The sequence below is a fragment of the Myotis lucifugus genome, unplaced genomic scaffold (genome assembly GCF_000147115.1).
Source record: "Myotis lucifugus unplaced genomic scaffold, Myoluc2.0 scaffold_132, whole genome shotgun sequence".
Lineage (NCBI taxonomy): Eukaryota > Metazoa > Chordata > Mammalia > Chiroptera > Vespertilionidae > Myotis > Myotis lucifugus.
In genome coordinates this window covers 3,108,323-3,132,910 of record NW_005871180.1, presented here as the reverse complement: position 1 = coordinate 3,132,910, position 24,588 = coordinate 3,108,323, and the positions used below count along the sequence as shown (strand labels likewise).

The window sequence follows — 24,588 nt, the reverse complement described above, 5'->3', positions numbered from 1 at the left end:
TCCTGGCATGTTCTCTGACCTCCCAGACTCAATTTCCCACTGCTGCAAAGCAGAGAAATAAACTGTTTCACTTCATGGGGTCACATAAGGCCTGTAGCACAGGGTCCATATTAGAGGTACCTCCTAAGTGTTCATTATCATTGCTTTATTAGCAATAGATTACTGACTGGTCAAATAATTTTTCCACTTTATTTATAAGGTTTCCTGCCATGACAGTATGTCTTAGGACCCCAGGTCTTCTTTTGACCTACTCCAGTCGATCATTTTTCTCTCCATTGACAGCAGACCCCCAACTCCCCAGGTCCTTGCCTGGATGTAGTTTTAGAGATCTACCAACTGAATCACGAGGTCCATGCGGACAGGAACTGGGTCTCATCCATCTCTACGTACCAGTGGCCAGGATAATGTCTGGCACATTGGTGTGCTTACTGAAGATTTTTTAAATAAACAGAAATGTCTAAATTATAGTAAAACAACCCCGAATTTCCTACACGCCCGTGGGAGGGCCCCAGTTCATGCCCTCCCATGTGTGCCTGTGAAAAGGACCATCACAATGCAGAGGGTTCAAAGGTTTTCAGATAGTGCTATGATGAATAAGAATGTGTAATGTGTGATACAATAAGAGAAAACAGAGACAACTTGCCGTACTCAGCTGCTCCTGGTTCCTCCTCACTCTCTCTATCTCTGGCGTCATGCTGACTGGGGTTGCCCTGTAGCTCTGCTCTTTGTACTGGAGCTGGGAACACAGGGCAAGACAGCATGAGGTTGCAGGAAGGAAACGGCTGCCCCTCCACTGGCAGGATCAGAGGAGATAAGCATGCTGCAGAGCATTCATTAGTTAGACTAGGGGTCCTCAAACTACGGCCCGCGGGCCACATGCAAATACAAATATTATATTTGTTCCCATTTTGTTTTTTTACTTCAAAATAAGATATGTGCAGTGTGCATAGGAATTTGTTCATAGTTTTTTTTTAAACTATAGTCCGGCCCTCCAACGGTCTGAGGGACAGTGAACTGGCCCCCTGTTTAAAAAGTTTGAGGACCCTTGAGTTAGACTCTTCATCGGGATCCTAAGTGAAATATGCATTGCTGAGAGGCTTCATCATATTGATCCCAGACTACGCTTTTTCTTGTCCAAATATTTCAAATCCCACCTTTGGTTGTTACTCTTCCAATTGCATCATGTATTTGACCTTATCAGTGATAGCAAATGATTCCTTCTGTGAATTTATTTCTTCATAGCAGTAAAGCAACACTGATCAAGTTACCATTTTATATTTCAAAAGAAAGGGGGATTATATCAGCTCTATGCTTGTACCTTAGGGGTGAACGGTCACGATATAAAGAAACCAGGAACCTCACAGTTTTCTTCTCTGAAAACATCCAACCTTGGAAGGCTTGCCCTCTGGAAGAGCAGTAGGAACGTTTTCCTGGCCTGCAGCACAGAGGTGCCTTTGCTTAGCCGGGGCATAGACCCATCAGTTGCGGTCAGCTTCCCCAGCAATTCCACACACCCCAGAAAATAAATGAGCATCCAACACCGAGGGGAAAAATGGTATGTCCATCAACTGAATTTTTGACAGGCAAAAGTAAAACTCACAGTTAAAATCCTATAAGGAACTCCGCAAGGACAGTGGTAGCGATTTTTTAGAGTTTAAATTTAGCATAAGGGATTTTTTTCCTAAGAAATTACCAGGCCTACAGGGCCTGCAGATAAAATGGACTTGAGTTTCCACCCTCAGCAGTGAATGTGCAAGTGAAGAGACATTTGATAAGTTTGGAAAATAAGTGACAAAGGGACAGGCCCTTCTACAATATGTGACCTTCTCTGTGCCACGGCGTGCACGTTGAGAGGTTAGGCAGACTCGGTGTCTGGGATAACTGTGTGAGTCAAAGTGAGGCAAGGCCCAGTGTAATCTCTATGGGCGGCAAGATACACGGAGATTGCTCTGGGTAGAGCTCAGAGGGGGAAATCTATAGAACAGCATTACTGATGTGGAGAGACTAGTGAAGCTGATTTCTGGTGGATGTAGGTTTGGGGACATACGAGTGATGTGGAGATTGTTCATATTTTGCGTTCATCCATTTGCAAACATGCCAAGTGCTTTACAGGCAATATCTCACTTAATACTTTAGTCCCTGTGTTATAGATGAGGAAACGGAGGCTTGGAGACCCGGGTGGCTTATGAAGGTTATAGAACAAGTAAGGCCTGGAGATGGGATTGAACCAACAGTCCAGGGTCCACATTCGTCCCCGCTATTCCAGTGTTACCTAAATTTCCACCATTTGCACACCACTTACCTATGTGTCATGCCAGATGCCATCTGTGCTGTGATTTATATTTTTTTTCAGTTATCTTACTAGCTATTCTTTTCAAATAAAGTTATTTTTAAGGGAGTGTTATGTTTCTATGATGAGCACATTAAGATTACTTAATCACTAAGTCAAGGCCTAATAATCAGCAAGCCACTTAACTCTATCTATGTGTGAACCACATTTAAGGGACACTGTGGGTCTTCCAACTGCCCCCACTAAAGACCCCACCGTCATCTTGTGCCACACTTCACCCCAAGTACCCATCATGCTAAGCCTCCTCCAGCTTGAACAAGCCTTGGATTCTGAACAGAATCAGTTTGCTCTGCCAGCAAGGCCGTTCCCCAGCAAACCCACCCCAAACCTTGATTAATTCTTCCAGCTCTAACTCAAATGTCACTTTTTCTCCAAGAGTTTTACTCTCTCTCACTAACACAGCCTTCCCTCTCTGCATTTCCCTACATCATTTTGCAAGAGGAATTATTACTTATTATTAAATGAGATATTGCATGTAAAGTATGAAAAAGCAGAGTAAACACCCAATAAATATTGGTTATTGTTATAACACTTAGTGCATCATCATTACTTTTTTATGCCTGTTTCTCCTAGAGACCTTGAGAATATTCACAGCCTTAACTTTAGGGTGTGCTTTACTCATCTTTGAATTCCCCCCAAAATAAAAATATAGTAGGAATTCAATGTCATGTTGGTGTTTTGTAAATAGGCAAATGCACATGAAGCATGGGCTAGGTGTCATGGAGGCCATGAAGGTGTGTGAGACCCTATCCCCGCCTTTCAAGAACTGGCTCTCCTGAATGGTATTCACCATAAAGGGCCTCCACCTTTGTAAGTGTCATGTATGGTGCTAGCCAGTAAAACAACAAACAATACTTAGGGAAATGTGATCCCACATTGCTGATGTTCTTCTGGTTTTCTTTAACTCTCTTTAGCTCTGAAGGATCAGAAATGGCTGTTGCATGCTTTATCCCTTCTTTGTATTTCACCTGCATAATTTATTTTTAAAAATGTGAGTGTTATTCAACACAATGCTTTAAAAAAGTTTAAAATTCTTCATTTGTAACTATTGCATAATTGAAATTTTCTAATTCCAACATTAATTCTCCTTCAATGGGAATACAAATTTTTATTTTATCTGATACTTTCAGGATTCCTTTATATACAGTACAAATAAGTCCATATCTATTCACCTATCCATCATTGTAGGAGTTTTTTAACTAAAGCAAGAAAATATTGTTTATGATAATAAGTTTTGTCATTAGGCAGATATACAAAAAACCTTGGAAAATACTTGAATATAATAATTTATTATTGTCTATACAAAATGCAGTTTCTATTTATTACTATGTTAAATTTACCACATATTTAAAGGCAAATGTCAAATTAAGTTAGCTACTAAATCTTGGGAACACTGCTTAGTTGACTGAGAGCATTCAAATAATCCAGAATAAGGAAAAAACAAATGTGGCCATGATAAAAGAAGAGAAAGGGGAAGGTGGAGGTACTTGTTCTAAAAACAGAGGCCACTGTTTCCTGATCACTATAGAAAAATCAGTAACAGAAAGTCAGCAACTGTCTTCTACCTTCACAATCATGTCATGGAAAGCCAGCCTATATCCTGGCATACAATTCACTGAAAAGCTCCTCTTTCAAATCTATTTAGAGGAACATCAACCCAACAAATGGTAATACCAGAACACATTTATGCACGGGACAAGAAACAGCTCTTTAACTTATAAATGCCATCATATCAGGTGTTATTTTAATGTCTAAAATTCATGGAAGATTAGATTCAAAAAAAGGACACAACTATATATTTAGATGTGAAAACATAGGCTAAAGAGGCACACACTGAAACTTAGCAAAGACTTAAAAAAACACATTTTAGAAATCACTTGGTAGCATTTAAGGTGTTTAAAGCTAAAATCCATGCGGGGAGTCAAAAAAAGTGGTACCTAAATACCTCAGATATCATCTATTGCAGGGTCTATGGATTTAATGTGAGTAATAATGCCAATATTAGTCTGGATCCAAAAGAGTTAAATTGAGAGTATGCCGAAACAGGCTACCACTAAATAAGATTCAGAAATGGTTCTTAGAGAAAGCTAATAGCTAAAAGGCTTGTACTCTGGAGGTGGAAAATGTCGAGATCTTTAAATGTTAGAGAATCATATCTTGGTTTGACAGATCTAGCTAATCTTGAAAGGGCAACTTTCCATTTGAATACTAAGCAGGAGTTTACGGCCCAACCTCGCAGAGATGCAGAACTATGCATTTATTGTGCTGGCAGAGGCAGTGGGACGCTGGGAGAACAAATGATATACTGTACTACTTGGTGTGATTTTCCTCGGGTGAGAAGTTAAACATGATTAAAGATGAACATTTTTGTTTTCCATGGGACTCTAATCAAAATGGCACAGTCATTTCACTGTAGGCAATAGAACTGCATGCTACAGAACATTTATAACATTATATTCCAGTACACTGATGTGTACATTTCAAATATTATCATTTGGAAGTGAAGGAAACAAACATTTTACACTTTTCTGCCAAACTAATTTCCTACCAGACCTGAGTGTTGCCTGACACAGGCTCTCTCCATGTGGAGCACAGCACAAGTATATACCCTCAGCATTAGGCCCTTCTCCTTGTACTTTCTGCAGGAGATACCTTCATTCATGCTACAGAGATTTTATTACACCAGCATTCTGTAGATTTCTTATAAATTCATTTTGAAGTACGTTTTACTACAGCATTAGTTGCCTTTCCTGCTCCTTCTCCCCAAATGCCAGCACACACTCATATTCTAAAATGAATGCCATGTAACTATTGGAGTTCCTGACACATGAATAGAATCAAGGAATTTTCACTTGGATTACTTAAAGAAAGACTTGGCCTCCAAGGGCGAAGGTAAAGAGAAGGCCAAAATGGGGATTCAAGAAAAGAACCCTTTAGACTTCCTCGTCAACAAACTAAACATACATGGAAGGATGCCCATTGATGTACGGATAGCAATTATCCATTGTCAATGTCAAGCAATTTTGTTATTATACCCATAACATTAAGCACCTCCCCAACCATCCCGTCTAGCTCAAAAGGAAATGGAAGGGAAGTTAATTTACAAATGATAGTTAAAGTGTACGTTTTCCTTTGCTAGGAGCTGGGAGAGGTAGAGGCCAATGGGGCCTTTGAAACCTTCTCTTCAGACACCAAATAAATGTTCTAAGGCCTTTAATCATTCTCCAGGGCAAAATTCCTTCCTTCCAAGTTGCAGAGAGGTACTGAAATGTATCCTTTCTCTAAAAAATTTAATACAGTGAAAATTCTGTTTAAAAAGATAAAATCTAGTCCTAGATGTCATGACTATACTATTAAAGTGATGGATCTCTTGTGCTCTGTGATACAGCAAGATGAAACACTGCTTTAGGTTCAAGGGGAACAAGGCTACAATTTTCCTTCTGAAAGTTAGATATTTGATATTTGATGAAATAGCATGTCAACAAAGTAAAGAATAAAAGAAAAAGGCAACTAGTTTAGTAAAGAATGAAAAACATTTATCTAACTTACATTTGCTTTTGGAAAGGATAATTAATGCCATAGAGAACTTACTGAACTAATATTCTGCTGATTTTTCTTCACTCGTTCAATCTCTGGAGAATCTTTTACTGCTGTGCCAGCTCCTACTTCTTTCTTATAAAATACCTTTATTATAAGAAAATGAAATAATAACTATACGCTTATTAGCATTCAAACCCTAGACTTGATTTTTATAAAAGACAATTTCTCAAGTCTTGGAGTAATGTGATTACAGCTTCTATTTATGAGTACCATTGGCACATTAATCAATTAAATAATCCATTATGAGAATAAATGCCCAACTTTGGTTTCATAGGCCATAATCCTACAAGTAACCCTCTTATGCATGTTCTAAGGCATGCTTGGTATCTTATATGGCTACAAATTATTTGCTCTAAGAATATGTTAGAGAACTAGAGTTTCCTTCTTCAAATATAAATGCCACATGGGTATTTGAGAAAAATCAAAGTGCACATTATAAAAGTTCACTAGTTCAAAAACAGCATGAAATTTTAAGCAGGTGTTAATCTCCAAACACAAAAATGCCCTCATTCTCTTTAAAGAAAATATTAACTCTATCATCAACATCAACATAATTCAGTATTTTCCTCATCTTCCATTTATTCATTAAACTCCCCATGTCTTTCCACCCCCACCAATATCTACGCCTTTCCAACATAAAGCCAAAAAAAAAGTGCTCTACAAAAAATAATAAAAATAGAAGAATTACAAGAAAGCCACAGGACAGAACGAATCCCTCTTTTGAAGTGTGATAACTCACATGTCAGGGTTGGGAGAGTGGCATGAGAGATGTTCTCCGAAAGCTAGAAATCTAGAATACCATGAAACCACAGGACTTGAGAGCAAAACAGCTTTTTTCTCAAACCCTGCCTTCCAACAGGACTCCATTGCTTAGCACAGCCTGACTATGAAGACTGAGAGGCACTTGCCCATTAGCACTTGTCAATTTTTTAGCAAGTAGAAAAATATTTCAGAAGTTATCAGACTTAATAGAATTTATATTTTGATGAGACATTTGCTTAGCTACTAAATGAGCTAAATTCTACATTAAAATACTGGCTGTATGGCTTTAGCCAGTTTGGCTCAGTAGATAGAGCATCAGCCCACAGACTGAAGGGTCCCAGGTTTGATTCTGGTCAAGGGCACATACTGGTTACAGCTTGATCCCTGGCCCTGGTTGCAACCAATGCGGGAGGCAACCAATTAATGTGTCTGTCTCACATCGACGTTTCTCTCTATCTCTCCCCTTCCATTCCACTCTCTGTAAAAATCAATGGAAAAAAAAATCCTCAGGTGAGGATTAACAAAATAAACAAAGAAAAATACTGGCTATATGGTCAGTTTTTATCACATGGCTGCAAGTTATATCGTATAATTCAAATTCATATATCCATTAAACATAGACCCAATTTCTTTTTTAAAAAAAAAAAATATTTTTATTGATTTCAGAAAGGAAGGGAGAGGAAGAGAGAGATAGAAACATCAATGATGAGAGAGAATCATTGATCAGCTGCCTCCTGAACGCCCCCCACTGGGGGTCAAGCCCACAACCCAAGCATGTGCCCTTGATCAGAATCACACCTGGGACCCTTTAGTCCGCAGGCCAACACTCTATTCACCGAGCCACACCAGCTAGGGCCCCAATTTCTTAATTAATGGCGCTGATACAATTCCTATTGCTCAAAATAAATACATGAACGTTTAAGAACTGATTCCAAACTAGTAAGTTTGGGAAGGAAATCTCTTCATCTGACTATTTTCATCTTCAAGGTAAAGGTATGTATAGAAGATTAAGACCTCTTTTTCTGAGTGAAAATTAATAAATTCAGTTAAAAATAACTATAGCTTGTACTAAAGAAGAAAATTTGGATTTGTAATTCTAAAACAATCATAATAAAGAAAAAGATAATACAGATAGAAAATTCAAGTAATGCAGAAAAATAAATGAGACAATGAGGGAAGGTCCTCCGTACAAGATAAAATTTCAAGGAGGCGAAAAAAAAGAAATAATGGCTACTCACTGAACTAATGTTTTGTTGAGTTGTCTTAATTCTCTGGATTTCAGGAGTATCCGCCACAGGAGAATAGTTAGAAAGCATCTTCTCTGCTTCATCTTTATACTTTTTCTAGAAATACAATCAGTTAATATCAACCTGAAACTTTGTGTGTGTGCACATAGAAGACAGAGACAGAGAAAATGATAGTGATACTACTTCAAATTCGACTTTACCACATGGCTACAAGTTATATCACATGATTCAAAGCAGTTGTTGATGCAACAGCAAACATAAGGGGTATGCTAACCGAGTAAGCCAGCAGTCAGGGAGCAGCCTCACCTCGCTCAGGCAGTGGTCCCACCCCTGTCCATTCCAGGCCTCAGGAGGGCGTGACCTCTCAGCCACTCTTTGTTTAGAACCTACTCTTTTAGGAGCAGTCCCACCCTGTTCACAGTTACCCCATAGTTCCTGCAAGTAACCCAGCTCTCTATACCTTCTTGTTTTTGTGCTTCTGGGTTTATGTTCTTCTTCCTACTTCAAGTAAAGATACATTTGAGCCCTGGCTGGGTGGCTCAGTTGACTGGTGTGTCGTCCTGTACACCAAAAGATTATGGATTCAATTCCCAGTCAAGGCACATACCTAGGTTTTGGGTTCAATCCCTGGTCAGGGCATATATGGGAGACAACCTGTTGATTGTCAATGCTTCTCTCACATATCAATGTCTCTATCTATCTATCATCTATCTATCTATCTATCTATCTATCTATCTATCTATCTATCTCCCTGTCCCCTTCCTTTCTCTCTAAAAGTCAATAAAAACATATCCTCGGGTAAGGATTAAAAAAAGATATATTTGATTAAGGTAACAGTGCCTTAAAATAAAAATTATTTTATTATTCCCTCTTACAGATGGGGAAACTGAGTCAATAAGTAAGAAGTGTCAGAACTAGGATTTAAAACCGGGCACTCTAATTCCAAAATCAGTAATGTTAACCATTATGGCACACTATTGCTCGTTAGGAAAGGTAATTTTGTTCATGTTGAAATGCACCATAGCATCATTACATCCTCTAGAATTCCATTGTGTCCAAAATAATTTTTAAAAATCAACACTGGTAAGTTAAAGCAGAAATTCTGACAGCTGAGGCATAATCTCCTCTTAAAGCCTTTACTCTTGATTCTCATAGCATATATCATGGTTTGTCATACTCTCCTTGCATGGTTATTAAATTAACCTGTACCTCCCAAAGAGCAAAACCATATCTAATTTTGCATGTAAACAGGTGCTCAGGAAGTATTTGCTGAATGAATGAATGAGCTTGGTATTCCTGAGACAGCAACTTCTCTCTACTGACTCAAATGGCCATTTGTCTATTTTACATATTTATCTAGGACAGTGGTTCTCAACCTGTGGGTCTCGACCCCTTTGGGGTCGAATGACCCTTTCACAGGGGTCGCCTAAGACCATCGGAAAACACATATATAATTACATATTGTTTTTGTGATTAATCACTATGCTTTAATTATGTTCAATTTGTAACAATGCAATTAAGTCACCACAACATGAGGAACTATATTAAAGGGTCGCGGCATTAGGAAGGTTGAGAACCACTGATCTAGGATATTAGTTTAGCTGATTTAGTTAGAGCACTTCTCCAAGTTCACATGCCATCATGAGACACTGAGGACAGATGGACATGCACATCAGGACCATCCCAACTGCTGTCATCTACTCCTTTGACAGCTGACTCTGCCATCTTAATTCTCACATTTTTTAGCCAGCAGATGTTTAGACTCCTTGCTTATATTTTAACCAGAATTTTAAAAAATTTGGTTAAACGTTATTTTCAGCATAAACCCCATTAAACAAATTTAGTTCATCCCCTTTACTATTTATTTTCCACTGAGATTCATTCTTTTCCATGTAAATTTTACAGCAAAAAAATATTTCACTAATGAAAATTTTTACTCAAATCAGATTTTAATTCTTCCATTAAATATTTTCTTTTGTGGTCATTATTCCACCCATATCAAGTTTTCCTGAGGATAAATTTGGCATCTTACCAAAAAACAAAACCAAAAACAAAACTTAGTTCTTAATTTTTATTCATTATTAGAGGCCCAGTGCACAAAATTTGTGGGGGATGGGGGAAGGGAAAGTTCCTCAGTTTGGCCTGCACCCTCTCGCAATCCAGGACCTCTCGCCCCTAACCACTCACCTGCCTGCCTGCTCACTCCTAACTGCTCACCTGCCTGCCTGCTTGCCCCTAACCGCTCACCTGCCTGCCTGCTCAGTGTGCATCATAGCGACTGGTCATTCTGGTCGTTCCATTGTAACTGTTGCTTAGGCTTTTATATATATAGATTCACTTTCACCTTACACTTTGTGCAGTTTTACTCACTTTTAGTTTTAGTTGGAGCTATTTTAAAGATAATACTCATTATGAAATGGGGAAAAAGACAATTAATTCACTTGTAATCTTGTTTCTGTAGAGTGAACATTAAAGCCAAGTATGCAATACAGTTTTCTGGTGTGTTTTTTAAAGGTCAAAATGTCCTTGAATGCAAAACAGGGGCTCTAGCAGGGGAGCTCTGACAGTGAATAATGTCTGTGGAATTGAATCTGCAGCAGTTGTCCCTTTCATTAGTGAAGTTAATTAAGTTTGGCCAATGGTTCCTTTACAATGGAGTGCACTGACTTTGAATTCAGTGCCCTCAAAAAGGTATCAATCATAGAAATGCACAAAACACATGGTGACTGGCTATTAGAATACATTGTTCTGAGCAGCTTAACTACACCAACCTGGCTATAGATTTCCGATGCCCTCTTGGCTCGCAGCATATCCAGAACGTCCATGCTCACTTGCATTCCTTTCCCTTTGATTTCTGTTTCCAGATCTTTCTTATATTCTATCTAAAAGAGTAGAAAGGAATCTTCAGTGCTTTGCTTAACCTTCCAGAGCAATATAGATATTTATGTGTTCAAATCTCAAAGCCACACACCTGGAAATACCATTTGTACTCGTTCTATAAACAATTCAATATGTTTTTTTAAACTTTGTATGCCATTCATTTCTTACCTGGCTGGCCATTCCAGATGCTTTCTTGGCTCTCTGGATATCAAGTGTGTCTGTGCTCACCTGCATGCCCTTCCCTTTAATTTCAGTCTCCAGATCTCTTTTATAGTCTTTCTGTAAAAAATAAAACATGCAATTAGAACTCCAAAATAATTTGAAAATTTTGATGTCATTTCACCATCAGAATCATGTCTTCTGGAGATATACTGGAACTTTATGTCTTTTATTTCTATAGAAGTTTAGAATGTTTAACTTGTGGAAGAAACATGACTTGGAATGTCTTAGTCACATAATCAGAAGGCTTTTTCCTACTCACCTGAATTAAGAAAGAAAACATAGTTAATCCAGGGGAAACTTTCTATATATGAGAAAATTGATGAACTATAGATTAATATATCGCTCAGTTAATGAATATCAGTAAGATGGGTTTGTAAAATTGTCACTTTCTGCTCTGTAATGAATAATTGCTTGTTGCTTCCCTGAAATCTAACTCCCCCCTTTCCCTGCTTTAGCTCCCTGACTTACCACTGCTTCCCCATTCTAAGCCACTCAGCTCGAGGGAGACTGCCCAGATGCATGGGCTCTGTTGGACTTAAATCGATCATTATACCTATCCCTGGCTCTTCATGATTGGTTCAGGGATAGGTGCATTCTTTCTCCTTGCGAGTTATCAAAAGACTCTCTTTCCTTCTGTCCATGAAGGAAGTGGCCCCAGGAGCTGCTAGATGCCTCTTTGCAAGCAGAAGAAGAAAGCCTGCCTAAGAACTAAAAGATAGAAACCAAACCTGAATTACACAGTTTGTGTCCTATATCAAGCTATGTCTAAGAATTCCTCTGATGTTTGGTACAAGAACAGTAAATGTTCTGCTTTCCTGAACTATTTTGAGTTGGATTATCTGTTACTTACAAAATATCAAAACTACACACACAAATGTCTTAAGAGACTCTTATCACACTTTAAAACTAATTATTATAAAATTCAGCAAGCTGTACCCTTATAATTGTATTCTTTTCTGGATGCATGCTACTCTTTAAAGAAAAATTTTATTAAGAGAAAAAAGTTATTGACAGTATCTAAATTACGCTTCTTCCAAAAACAGTTATTTCACATTGTGTTCACATACTCTAGATTTATAGATTCTCTAATTTAAAGTAAATGCTGTCTTGCTTATTTATGATGTAGTTCTAAATTTAGAGAAGCTGTAAATAAAAATCTCAATCTCAGAGAAATATTATATTTTTCCTTTCTTCCAGTCATAAATCTGCCTATTGTTACTCAGTCTCAGTTTCAATTTTCTGAATAAGAGTTCAAGTAATAATGTTTAACTTTTAAAAGAATAACACTGAAATACTAGTATTACTATGTCTGTAAGGAGCTCTAAATTTTTAGCAAGCTTCTGAAGGCCCCAAAACAAGACACTTCATTTGAAGAACAATATATGAAGGAGCTGAGGCTCTAGTCATAGATGGCCACCAAGGTCCCATGTAGAAGGCATGTCATTCAATTTTCCAGTATGAACCTTCAAATCTAAAGTATTTTAAAGCCCATAAATAGACTATGTAGAACACCAGTTACATCAGCTATTTATTTTTAAAAAACTATATTTTATGGATTTTTTACAGAGAGGAAAGGAGAGGAATAGAGAGTTAGAAACATTGATCAGCTGCCTTCTGCATACCCCCTAATGGGGATATGCCCGCAACCAAGGTACATGCCCTTGACCAGAATTGAACCTGGGACCCTTCAGTCCGCAGGCCGACGCTCTATCCACTGAGCCAAATTGGTTAGGGCCATCAGCTATTTATTGATGCATACTAAAATACCCTAGAAAAAAACAACATGAAATAAGCCCCAATGCACATTCCCTTTCAGAGCCTCTGCCTGAATCATCTTTGCTAATGTCCCATTCGCTAAAGAAAATCACAGGATCAAAAAAATCATGACCTTAGGTACTAGAAGGTTTGGCTATTGGGGACCAATCATTCATGTAACAATATACCACACTAACTTTACTTTAAAAAAATAAATGTTGTACTATGGCAATGTCCCAAACTCTCATTGAAAAGGATTTGATAACCTGTCAATTTGGGCAAAATGGGACATGGCTATGATTATATGCAAATGAGACTTTTGAATTGCAAAGATAACTACATCCCCAAAATTGATTTGGGCTATATGTAACCATAATACAGATGACTCCCCTATGCCTGTTTTTCCCCTAGGATCTTAATAACTAAATTTGTACCTTTTTCTTATTATATAATCCCAAGGTACACAGAGAAATATAAATCAACATATCAATGAATAAACTAATCTATTACCTACTAAGAAAAGACCTGAAATTCCAAGCTTTCATAAAAGTAATGCGTCATAGAAGCCTATTCTTTAGATAAAAAAGTTTGTTCTTTCCACATTCTGTTCTCCAGTAAAAGGATGCTTTTTTTTTGGCCTCAACTCAGTCTCACGAGGATAATATTGAAAACTCTTCTGCAGGCTTGATTTTCCCCTGCAGCATACTCCAATCCAGTACCTCGAACTAATATTGGATGTCACCCCTTCCTCAAAATAAAAACTTCAGAAACTTATAAGTAGTTATTTGATAGTACCTGGATAGTTAGTTATTCAGAAATCTAGGAAGATCGCCATAAGAAAGTACTATTAATCCAATAAATAAATAAGGAGAAAAAGTACAAGAAGAACCAACCATGCAAAAGACCAGGGGAAGGACTTTCAGGAAGATAAGAGAGCTGCATAGAGACCCTAAAACCTATGGAGACACAAACTGGAAGCCTGTGAGGCTGTAGCATGATGAACATGGAAGAAGGGTGTAGTATGAGGATGGGCAGGAGGAAGGAGCATGACGTCTATGCTGAACATGACTGGGGAAAATAACAATTTAATTCTTTAAGGATTGTTCTGGCTGACAGGCAGAGAATGGATACTAAGGAGGCAAATTCTGGTTAGGAATCTATTGCAATAATCTAGGTAGTAGAGATGGTAGCTTGGATGAGGGTGGGGAGAAGGAGATGGTTTTAGGAAACCATTATGGGGGTGGAGTCAATAAAACTTGCTGACAACTGAATCAAAGTGACTGCTGGGATTTCATTGACACCCTTTGCTAAGAAGGAAGAAGATCTGAGAAAAAATTAAGGATTCTGGTTTGGGTGTGTAATGTCAAGTCTCTGTTATAATACACTAGGGGCCTGGTGCACGAAGATTCGTGCATGGGGGTGGGGGGGAGTGGGGGGGTTGGGGGGGTCCCTCAGCCCAACCTGCACCCTCTCCAATCTGGGAGCCCTCAGGGGAGCCCTCTCCAATCTGGGAGTTTCTGTCTGTCTTTGCAATCATATGAACGAATTGTCTGAGACCCCCAACCCAGTTTGGTTTGTTGCTCACAGAATAATAGAGGCTTTTTTTTTTCTTTGCTTCATTGGTGGAGATTTCCTGGAAGTTTTAGGATATCTTCCCTTTAATTTTTCCTAGACACTCTGATTTTACTTTTATCTCTCATCTTTGCTTTCCTCTCCATCCCCCACTGTAACAGTAACTTGCTCCAGGCTTATTTTACTCTAGTGTCTAGGAGATCCGTCTGTCACCAGCACTACAATTCCCAGGATTCCTGGTGCTCACTGCACTCTGGACTTCCACTTCCGGTCCTGGGGCTGCCATCAGAACTACTATTCCCAGAATTCCTGGTGCTCCCCACGCTGGGAGCGACCAAGAGAGCCACGGCCCCTCAAGCCTCCTGCTCTCCTGCTCTGCTCTCCGCCCGGCAACTGAGGGAGCCACATCCACCCAAGGGAGCGACCAAGGGAGCCACGTCCTCCCAAGCTGCTGGCTCTCCCGCTTCTGCTCTCCACCTGGCGCCTGTGTATGCAAATTAACTCATCATCTTTGTTGCGTTAATTTGCATATTCGCCCTGATTGGTTGGTGAGCGTAGCAAAGGGATGGTCAATTTACATGTTTCTCTTTTATTATATAGGTTGTATATGTCATCTACATGGTAATACCTATGAAACACCAAAAGGTAAATTGTTACATCTTTACATCCATGTTATAGAACACTTAATCCTATATAATAAAAGCCTAATATGCTAAGTGTCCGGTCGTCTGGTCGGCCTTTCAACCAATCAAAGCATAATATGCTAATGATATGCTAAGGCCACTCAACTGCTCACTATGACATGCACTGACCACCAGAGGGCAGACACTCAATGCAGGAGCTGCCCCATGGTGGTCAGTGGGCTCCCACAGGGGAAGCACTGCTCAGCCAGAAGCTCTGAGCCGGGCTCACAGCTGGTGAGCGCAGTGGCGGTGGCGGGAGCCTCTCCCGTCTCCGTGGCAGCACTAAGGATGTCCAACTGCCAGCTTAGGCCCGCTTTCCCCGAGCAAGCCTAAGCCATCAGTGAGACATCCCCAGAGGGCTCCCGGACTGCGAGAGGGTTCAGGCCAGGCTGAGGGACGCCCCTGAGTGCACGAATTTTGTGCACCGGGCTTCTAGTTTTTTAATAAGAATGAGAAAGAATTATATGAAGTGACATGGAAAAGGGTCTATAATATTAAGTGAGAAAAGCAAGCACAGAACAAAGTACTAGTACATGTTAAGTTTTTAGTCTGTGTACAAATGTATGTTATATATATATATATTTAATATGCAGAGTATCCCCTTAGGAGACCGGGAGTTTGATAGCTCGCTGTGACATACACTGACCACCAGGGGACAAGTGTGGAATGAAGGAAGGCCCCGGCTGGCAACCAGAAGGCCCCAATGGGCCCTGATCACCAGCCAGGCCTAGGGACCCTACCTGTGCATAAATTTCATGCACTAGGCTTCTAGTATATATATAAATATATATACTGGAAGGCTCTACAACAAGTTTATAACAATGACTATCTCTCAAGAAGAGACAAAAATTAGGGTCAGGGTGAAAGGAGGTTTGTAAGACTTGTTCAGCATGTATTTCCCCTCTGCCATTTCTAAATGGAACCAATATTGGTCAAGAATTCTATGCCAACCCCATGTTTTTATCTAAACCAATTATGGCCATCCCATCCCCCCTGGCAGTCACTCCCCTGGCAATGAGTCAGCTACCTCCACCCTCCAGATATCCAGAGTGGGAGTCAATCCTGAGCCAGCTCTTCTCACTGCAAGTGCCATGTTATATCTCTCAGAGCAGCTCCACTGAAGCATCTTCATTATCAGCTTGGAGATAAGTAGTGCCCCTTAACCTGTACCCCCAACTTTCTCTTTACATATATTTCTCACAAAATCATCTCTTCCCAACTACTCTCCAATCCACCAACCCTTTTATATTCTTGAAAGTTTTGGGGGAAGTTCAAGAGGTATGGAACCAATTCTGGAGCATATCCTTTGAAAAATACACATATAATCTGACTCCTACAACTTTGTTACCTGATATGTATCATATCATCGCATCTAAGCCAAAACTCCTAAATTAACATCCTGTCATTACATGTATTACGCGAAGAGGAAATGGTATTAGACAAAAGAACATGGTCATTGAGGACATATAATACCCCAACCCCAAATGCTGACTCTGTAGAAATTACAGGAATTGTGATGAGGTCAACAGAGGATATTTTGAGGACATGCAACCAAATCACACAGAAATGGCTATCAATGACATGCTAGAGTCTTCATATGTGATTTTCAAATTCTGCTCAGAAAGTTGGAAACAAAAAAAGGAGATATATATACTACTCTTTGTAATATTTTAAGCAATAAAACAAAATTTAAAAGAAAAAAAAAGAAAGTTGGAAACAGAAATGTCAAGTAGCACATGATCCATCCTTAAAGAAAAAGGAATATGAAAACATTTATCATAACATAGAATCTAGGCCCTAGATTAACAGGAAATTTGTTGCATTATAGGATAAGGTAAGATGTGTGTACATGCACTTGTGTGTGTTTGTTATAGTAAAATGCCTTTCCCAAAATTTTCTTTGATATATTTAAAGGAAATGAGCCAAGCAGAAGCTGTAAGTTTTCAAATAAGCATGATGATTTGAAATGGTTTCCATTCCAAACTGTTAAACTAGTCACAGAAAGCTTTGCAAAATTCCAGGTACTAATCAAGTTGCTAATATGATTTGTTAAGCTCTGAAATAGGATTCTGTAGGTCTGCATCACTTACTCTACTCACCTCTGAAGCTATCTCTGAAGCTTTTTTGGCATGTTGTATTTCAAGGGTATCAATGCCAACTTGCATTCCTTTCCCTTTAATTTCTGACTCCAGGTCTTTCTTGTATTCTTTCTGAAAAACAGCAATATTTACAACATTCAGACACTCAGGGGACAATCATGTTTGTATTCAATGATACCAAAAAAAATGGCTTAACATATTGATAAAGAAAAGAAAAAGAAAACACCACAGCTTAGTGCTATGGATGATCACCTAGAACTAAAGTCTCTGAACCTCTTAGAACTCTCATCACTATTCTCACTGGAGAAAAGTATATAAAGTTCTGAAGACTTTTACTGTAAAAAGGCAGTGAGAATCTTCACTGACAACTGTCCTGGGGTCTGGAGGACAGGGAGGCAGGTTTAAGTGAGTGGATGCTGTAAAAAGACTGACTTTGAGGCCCTGACAGCTGTGTGACACTGGAATGTTTCTTAACATTTCTGGTTCACTAATATGCAAAATGGGATAATGATTCCTCCTGAAGGATCACTGTGAGGGGTATTTAATAACTGACAGCATCTTCTGGTCTTTCACTTCTATACCTGTGCACTAAGACCTGATTTATTGCTGCTCTAGTCACCATCTTTCCATTCAACTGCATCTGCCTAGGGTTCAAGACAATTTTTTCCAAATATTATGACAAAGGATTGTATTTATAAATCTACACTGGATATGTCACCCTAATAAATGAATTTGTAGAAAAGTATTAATGTAGGAATATGCAATGATAATATGAGCCAAAGATGATGGTGAACAACTGTTGTTTTTGCCTGACTAGCATCCATTCCTCCTTCTTCTGGCAAAAAGTTCCATAATTTTCTTTTCAGGAATTACCTGTAACCCTTCTCAATCCATACACTTTGGGTTGGTTGATTTTCCTACTCTCCACATATATTTGTAAATCCACTAGAATGCTTTTAATGGTTCCTTTAATTTATTTAAAGAACGGGAATATGGTCAAAGATGAATGTAAATTTTTTAAAACACATAACAACTTAGAATACTTTATACTTAAAACATTGTTAAACTACTTCGGAAGTTAACTATACAAGTGGGTGACCAGGAGAACCATCTGAGGTCATCAGCACATTACAGTCCCCTGACCTTAGACACAATTACTGGGTCAGGTGTGGGCACAGGATAGAAGCTGATTTGGTGAGGGTCAATCTTTGGACTTAAATTAGAACTACAAGAATTAAGATGCTCACTTCCCACTGGGATTACTGGCCACAAATATAGTTATCTTGTCATTAAGAGGGGCCCTCACTTAGAGACAGCCTCCCAACAGTGAAGCAGCAGAGAAGATAAGGGGACTAAGCATTTGAACTCCAACCTGAAGGAAACCTGATCTTTGGACTTCTCTAGTCAAAACCCAAAACACTTCCTTTGTTGCTCAACCCATTGTTGCTCAACCCAGTTTGCGTTTGGTTTCTGTCATTTGCAATCTGACTAACAGGGTCATCATCATCATCATCGCCACAGTTTATTAACAAACGGGTATAAAGCTTTGGATTTTTTTCACTGCTAAATTCAGCTATATTCTCCTCAAAGCACAGTGCCATTGTTTAATACCAAGTTTCATGATGTAAAGTGAGCAGTGGCCACTTCCATGTTAATAAAGAGATTTAAGTAGACTCATGAAGTATTCTAGGCAAGGATTGGGAGAGTTGGTTTGTCAGCACGTGAACATTTAAGCTGCAGTTACCACTAGACTGTGATAACACAACTCCCTAATCTTCTGCCTTTTAATTACTTAAAAGATCAAGTTATAGCTCATAAACTTATATTGGTTTATAATATAGATGTGTCTCTAAACCGGGCAGTCATTTTTCTCATACTATATAAAAAGAAGATAATGAGCATCATTTAAAAAAATCATTGATTAGGAAAAGACTACTAGGACATAGCTACTCATAATCATCTTACACATAAAAGTTGTGGAATATATAGAATATATATATTTTATCTATAAAAATATCTATTATATTTTTATTTGTACCTATTAAAAATACAAAATCTTTTAGAAAGATTTATAGATAACAAGTCAGCTAAAAGTTCATACATTCCTCGCTGTAGAAGAAATATACTCACCTCACTAGCTATTTCAGATGCTCGTTTTGCTCTTTGAATATCAAGAACTTCTGAATTAAGATCCATTCCTTTCCCTTTTATTTCATTTTCCAAATCTTTTCTATATTCCTTCTGTGATATAAAAATAATACAATTTGAAATTTATTGGGAATCTCTTTAATCTTTACACAGTTTTACTTATTTTCTAGAAACCACAGAAAGGAGAAACTATTTCTAGGAAAGAATGAATCAGACTCCTGAGCATTCATGCTCCTTATTTCCCACAGAAAGTTTCTCTTTTAAACATGTTTAGAGTGGCTTCCACTGTTATCAGTCTTTTCCCTTTCATCCTTTCTTCCAATATACTTTGGTACCATATTGGTGCCACATTTTTTAAAATGTCTTTCTTTTAAACGGTGAGGAAGATCTTAGGAATACATGCTTCCTATTTATTTTTTTGAAGCATTTTGCAAAAACTGTCTATAAAATATGAATCACCAAAAGAACATAGTTGAAAAGAATGAAAAATTACAAAATCAAAAGGATTGGTGTAGCCAAAGTTTTAAAAGAAGTTTCCATTTTATTCAAAGCTCATAAAGCTAAATAATTTCCTAATTGGTTAATAATATAATGTTTGAATAGCACCTATTTCAATATTATATTTTAAGTACATCTAAATGTTTTTACTAGCACATGTATAACTTGAGTTTTTTTGTACTAATGAATTTCTTGTTTTCTTACTAACCACATTATGAAAATATCTTAATCCAATTTGACTAAATTGCACTTATGAAAGATGAAACTTTCTTTAGTGATAAGAAATCATGTTCCAGTTCATTCTAGGTTTTACTTCATGTTATTTTCTCTTTGTATACTATAATGATGTTAGCTGGTCCTCTGCTTAACTAATAGCCTACAAGACATTGTAATGACCTGCATGTAAATTTGGAAAGAGCTCTAAGCGTCAAATGACTTGGAGAAAAGAGTTACTTTAATAATTTGGTTATGCGACCTTCAAGAAGACTTTAAGTAACTGACCTTGATTTCCACATGGACAAAATTAAAATTAAAATACTGATCTACCAATGTTAAAGGCTAATGGTGAGAATCAAATGAAATGCAGCATAAAATGATATTTTGAACACTCTAAATGGCAAGATATATGTAAAAACCATAATAAAGTAAAAAATGCAAAGACTACTTAAAGCTAAATGCTTACACTTAGAAAGGGAAGTTACAATTTCATTAAGTGACTAAAAGTACCTTTTTAAAATTAGACATCTCTATAACTTAATTAAAAGATTTTTAATTATAGACTTCTGGGCCTTTTTCTATTCTATACATGCTGAATCAATAAATCTAAAAAAAATTCACTCAAAAAGAGGAATAAAAGAAAAAGGTAATGATATACTATTAAAGTCATTAATGGATTCAAAATAGAGCTCACATTGTCATTTGTATGTAAATTATGAAAGGATTCCCCTTTTAAAAAATCACATAAGTAGTGGATATTTCTTATGTTTTTAAAATATGCTTTTATTGATTTTTAAGGGAGAGGAAGAGATATGGAGAGATAGAAATACCAATAAGAGAGAAACATCAATCAGCTGCCTCTTGCACGCCCCCTACTGGGAATCAAGCCAGAAACCCGGGCATGTGCCCTGACTAGGAATTGAAATGGTGACCTCTTGATGCATGGGATGACACTCAACCAACTGAGCCACACCAGCTGGGCAAGAGTAAATATTTTTTAAATGGAAATCAATAAGAGTAGGAAGTTGCCACTTGATTAGCTTTCAACTTCAAAATACTTTATAGTAATGAAAGTGAGCAAAGATAAGGTAGCAAAAGAACTCTTCCATAAATTATACACCTATTACAGCCCAACATACATTACAACAGTGAATCACATTAAATGTGTAAAAGCAGTCAAAAGATAAAGCCCAATTGGCACTTCATTTTTTAAATGATGCACTTCTATGTAGGTAATTATACACTCTTATTTCATTGGTTTAAGACATTTCATTCAGGAATAATTTCTTCAGTTCAAAATTCAGCATGAAATGGAGGTCTTTAATGCTTTCCCTTAATGTAAAAAGAATCTACTTAAATAGAGAGTTGGAAGAGCTCCAAGTTACTCTGTAGCCATTTAAAAAAAAATCTACTCAGAGGGAAGGTAGGGATGGGTGGGTAGGAAATCAACCAAATAAATTGTATGCATATATGCACAATCCATGGACACATACAATATGGTGGAGAAAGCCTGGGGTGGGGACCAGGGTCAGGCTAGAAGGGGTCAATGGGGGTTGGGGGACATATGTAATACTTTCAAAAATAAAGATTTAATTTAAAAAAATAAGACTAAAAAAAAGGAGACAAAACATTTAAACAAGGGATAGACAGTAAGCATGGTATTTCTATTAGATTTGAGGGCCTTAATGCTCAATAAATTTAATACACTAATTGTGAGCCAAATGCACCACTAAATTTGGAGGAAAATCCTGCTGAGAATAAAATAAAAAAATGGACATAAGTTCCTGTGTTCAATATGCTAAATATGTCTTCCCCGACTCAGAACACAAACCACTTATAAGTAATGTACCATTTATCCAGACCTTCACACATGAGCACCTTATTTCTAATATCAACTGTCATGAGAATGCTGCAGGGAAGTTTGAGACAAAGCTGGTTCTAATATGGAAATTAAAAACTCTATTAGTAAAGGTCAAAGTGAGGGAAAAAGTAACAGATTAATATCTGAAATTCATTGAATTAATAGAGAATTGTTAAATAAATACTTCCAGGGTTATTCCTTTAGTTTTTAGTTTCTTTTGCAATAACGGTAAATATCAGGATCATACCTCCTTCAGTAAGTTGGTGATGTACTTTACATGTAGAAATTCTGGAGTCTTGTCTAAATCCAGTGATGACCTTCCTTTAATCTCCCTCTCAAAATCCTCTCTGTAAACTCTCTGTTAAATAAGATCACATAATTTTTAAACTAACAACATACTAGTGCCTGTTGAAAAGATATTAGAACAGGAGTCCCCAGAATAAAACTGATATTTTCCTTATGAAATATTACCACCTCAGTCTTCTTATCCACAGGGAAATAACTCCAACTTCATCATAAATTTCAGAATTCTACAAACAACAGCAAAATCATCACGTACCAACTCTCTCTGGGAAAGCATTCTGAGTGAGGCTGCTTAACATCTTATGGTCTGTTATTGTTTGACGTCAGCCCATTTGTGGAGGAGAACCAAGAAAGTTGGCTATGCGATTGGACCACCTGACTGGTTCACTCAGTAAGGAGTGGATCCATCCACTAGAAGAAAAATCCGGCAGCATGGAAGCCCATTCCAACCAAAGCAGCATTAATGTTCATGTCCTCATCATCCTTTCCACTGTCTGTGTTTTGTGAATTCAGAAAAGACAATTTATAAAATGTACTGGAGGCAGGAGGGGAAGATTTTCCTTTACTGATTTTGGCATTGAGAGTATTTCTCTACTGTCTATAGAGTTTGATACGAATTAAGTTACACTGTGAGGAGAATCTTATCGTGAACCTGGGAAATGATTCTTTAAGTAAGTGTTCCCAATAGGAAATGAAAGATGCCAACAGTATCATGGAGAGCCTAAATCCAAACCCACACCTGTCCTTCTGACACTCTGACACCCTTAGGCTATGATTTTCTAAACTCCACACATCTGCAAATCAATAATAACCCACAGTTTATGACTATAAAGACGTTCTAAATAACAAAAATATCCATTCATGTGAAATATTTACCAAACAAGAACCAAAATTTACCAGCTAAATATTTGATTCAAATTGAATCACAAAGATAAAAATAAATTCTGCATGAGATTGCCATAAATGCAAAATGAAAAGCTATTTCCAGGTTCATTATGTACTTATTACAGAGATAGGCAATTATAGAAAGAAATTCTCCATACACAAGGGAGGGTAAGAGAACAGGCCGTCTCCTCACCTACATTTGTGTTACATATTTAACAAATCTAAGAATAGCCAGAGAAAAATCCACAATGGATCTTCCATAAATACCTAAACTAACAAAGCTAGGTAAGAAGTTGCATTGAGAACATTCTGAGTTAAAGGAACTATAGACATACCAAAGAACAATAATGAAAAGTTGTCCTACAGGGCTCAATCTAGGGCATTTCCAGGCCCAAAATGAGTCTTTAAAAAAAGTGAAATATAAATATGTGTGTATTTATATTATTTCAGATACTTAACTTCAAAAAACCCTTCTCTTCTGAAAAACAATTATTTGACTTAAGTAAGTCATTAAGGAAGGTTGATTATGACTAAAACTGGCCAATATATGACTAAGGAAATTTGTACATTACTAAGGAGGTGTGTGTGGGGGGGGGCGTACCTGTAGAATGCTTTTTGTTAGGAGAGCTTTATTTGTGAAACAGAAGACAAATAACTTTTCAAAACCAGATTTAGAGATTTCTTCTAGCACACAGTGATTCATCCTATATCTGGTATTAGAAGAAATTGAGAGAAGCATAATTATAGGCCATAATAAAAAATGTGAGTGGCTTTTCCTGAGATGATCAACACTTAAGCTTTACACATAGGAGGCTCCCCAAGAAGCTCATGGTCAAGTTGACCTCTTAGTCCTAAACATCAACTCTTTGCATCTAATTCATTGGTCCTGCATCTAAATACATTTTTCATATCCAACTTTGTCTAACATGTTTAGACATTTTATTTTTCTAGCATAAAATGTATATGCTAAATTACATAGAATAAATTTCATACTATAAATCGTTATAGTATAAATTTGGTCCAACGTTATTTTCTGTTGAAAGATTTCTTTCTCCTTAAGCCCTGATAAGCAGAAACATAATGCTGAGCCTAAAAATCGAATAGCCAGTGTCTGTCATTGAAGGGAAACACGTCTTAGCCTCTGCAAATGAAGTTCATCTGACCGATTTTATTTTGTCAGTTCTTGATATTTAATTTTCCTTTTGTGCTGTGCAGCCACATCAACGGTAAAACCCAAGTGCCATCTATCAGACTTCAAGATTTGCACAAGGAAACATGTTACGTCGAATGTATAGCACTTTTGCAGGGCTGAGGGCGCCGTTGAAGTCCTTGTCATCTACACAGTGAAATTTGAACGTGGGGGATCTTTTTTCTTTCAGAGGACCATCCTCAATGGAAAAAAAATAAACTGAGCAGTTCATGTAAATTAAGACAATTTAGTCTAATTTTCCCATTGATTTTTTGAGAAGCACATATCTATATGTTTTGGAGTATTTTAACTGGCTTA

General features: G+C 37.6%; 1 protein-coding gene across 1 annotated transcript in view; it reads right to left on the bottom strand.

Moving 5' to 3' along the window:
* The window catches only part of LOC102423401 (nebulette), a 103,459-nt gene that overhangs the window by 32,401 nt on the left and 46,470 nt on the right, over positions 1–24,588 (bottom strand). The window contains exons 11-19 of the mRNA XM_023758571.1: positions 22,141–22,251; positions 19,301–19,411; positions 17,171–17,281; positions 11,008–11,118; positions 10,731–10,841; positions 7,951–8,055; positions 5,942–6,034; positions 3,226–3,318; positions 644–736 (exon numbers count right to left, since the gene is read on the bottom strand). Coding sequence (XP_023614339.1) covers positions 644–736; positions 3,226–3,318; positions 5,942–6,034; positions 7,951–8,055; positions 10,731–10,841; positions 11,008–11,118; positions 17,171–17,281; positions 19,301–19,411; positions 22,141–22,251 — 939 coding nt within the window. The remainder of the gene's footprint in view (positions 1–643; positions 737–3,225; positions 3,319–5,941; positions 6,035–7,950; positions 8,056–10,730; positions 10,842–11,007; positions 11,119–17,170; positions 17,282–19,300; positions 19,412–22,140; positions 22,252–24,588) is intronic.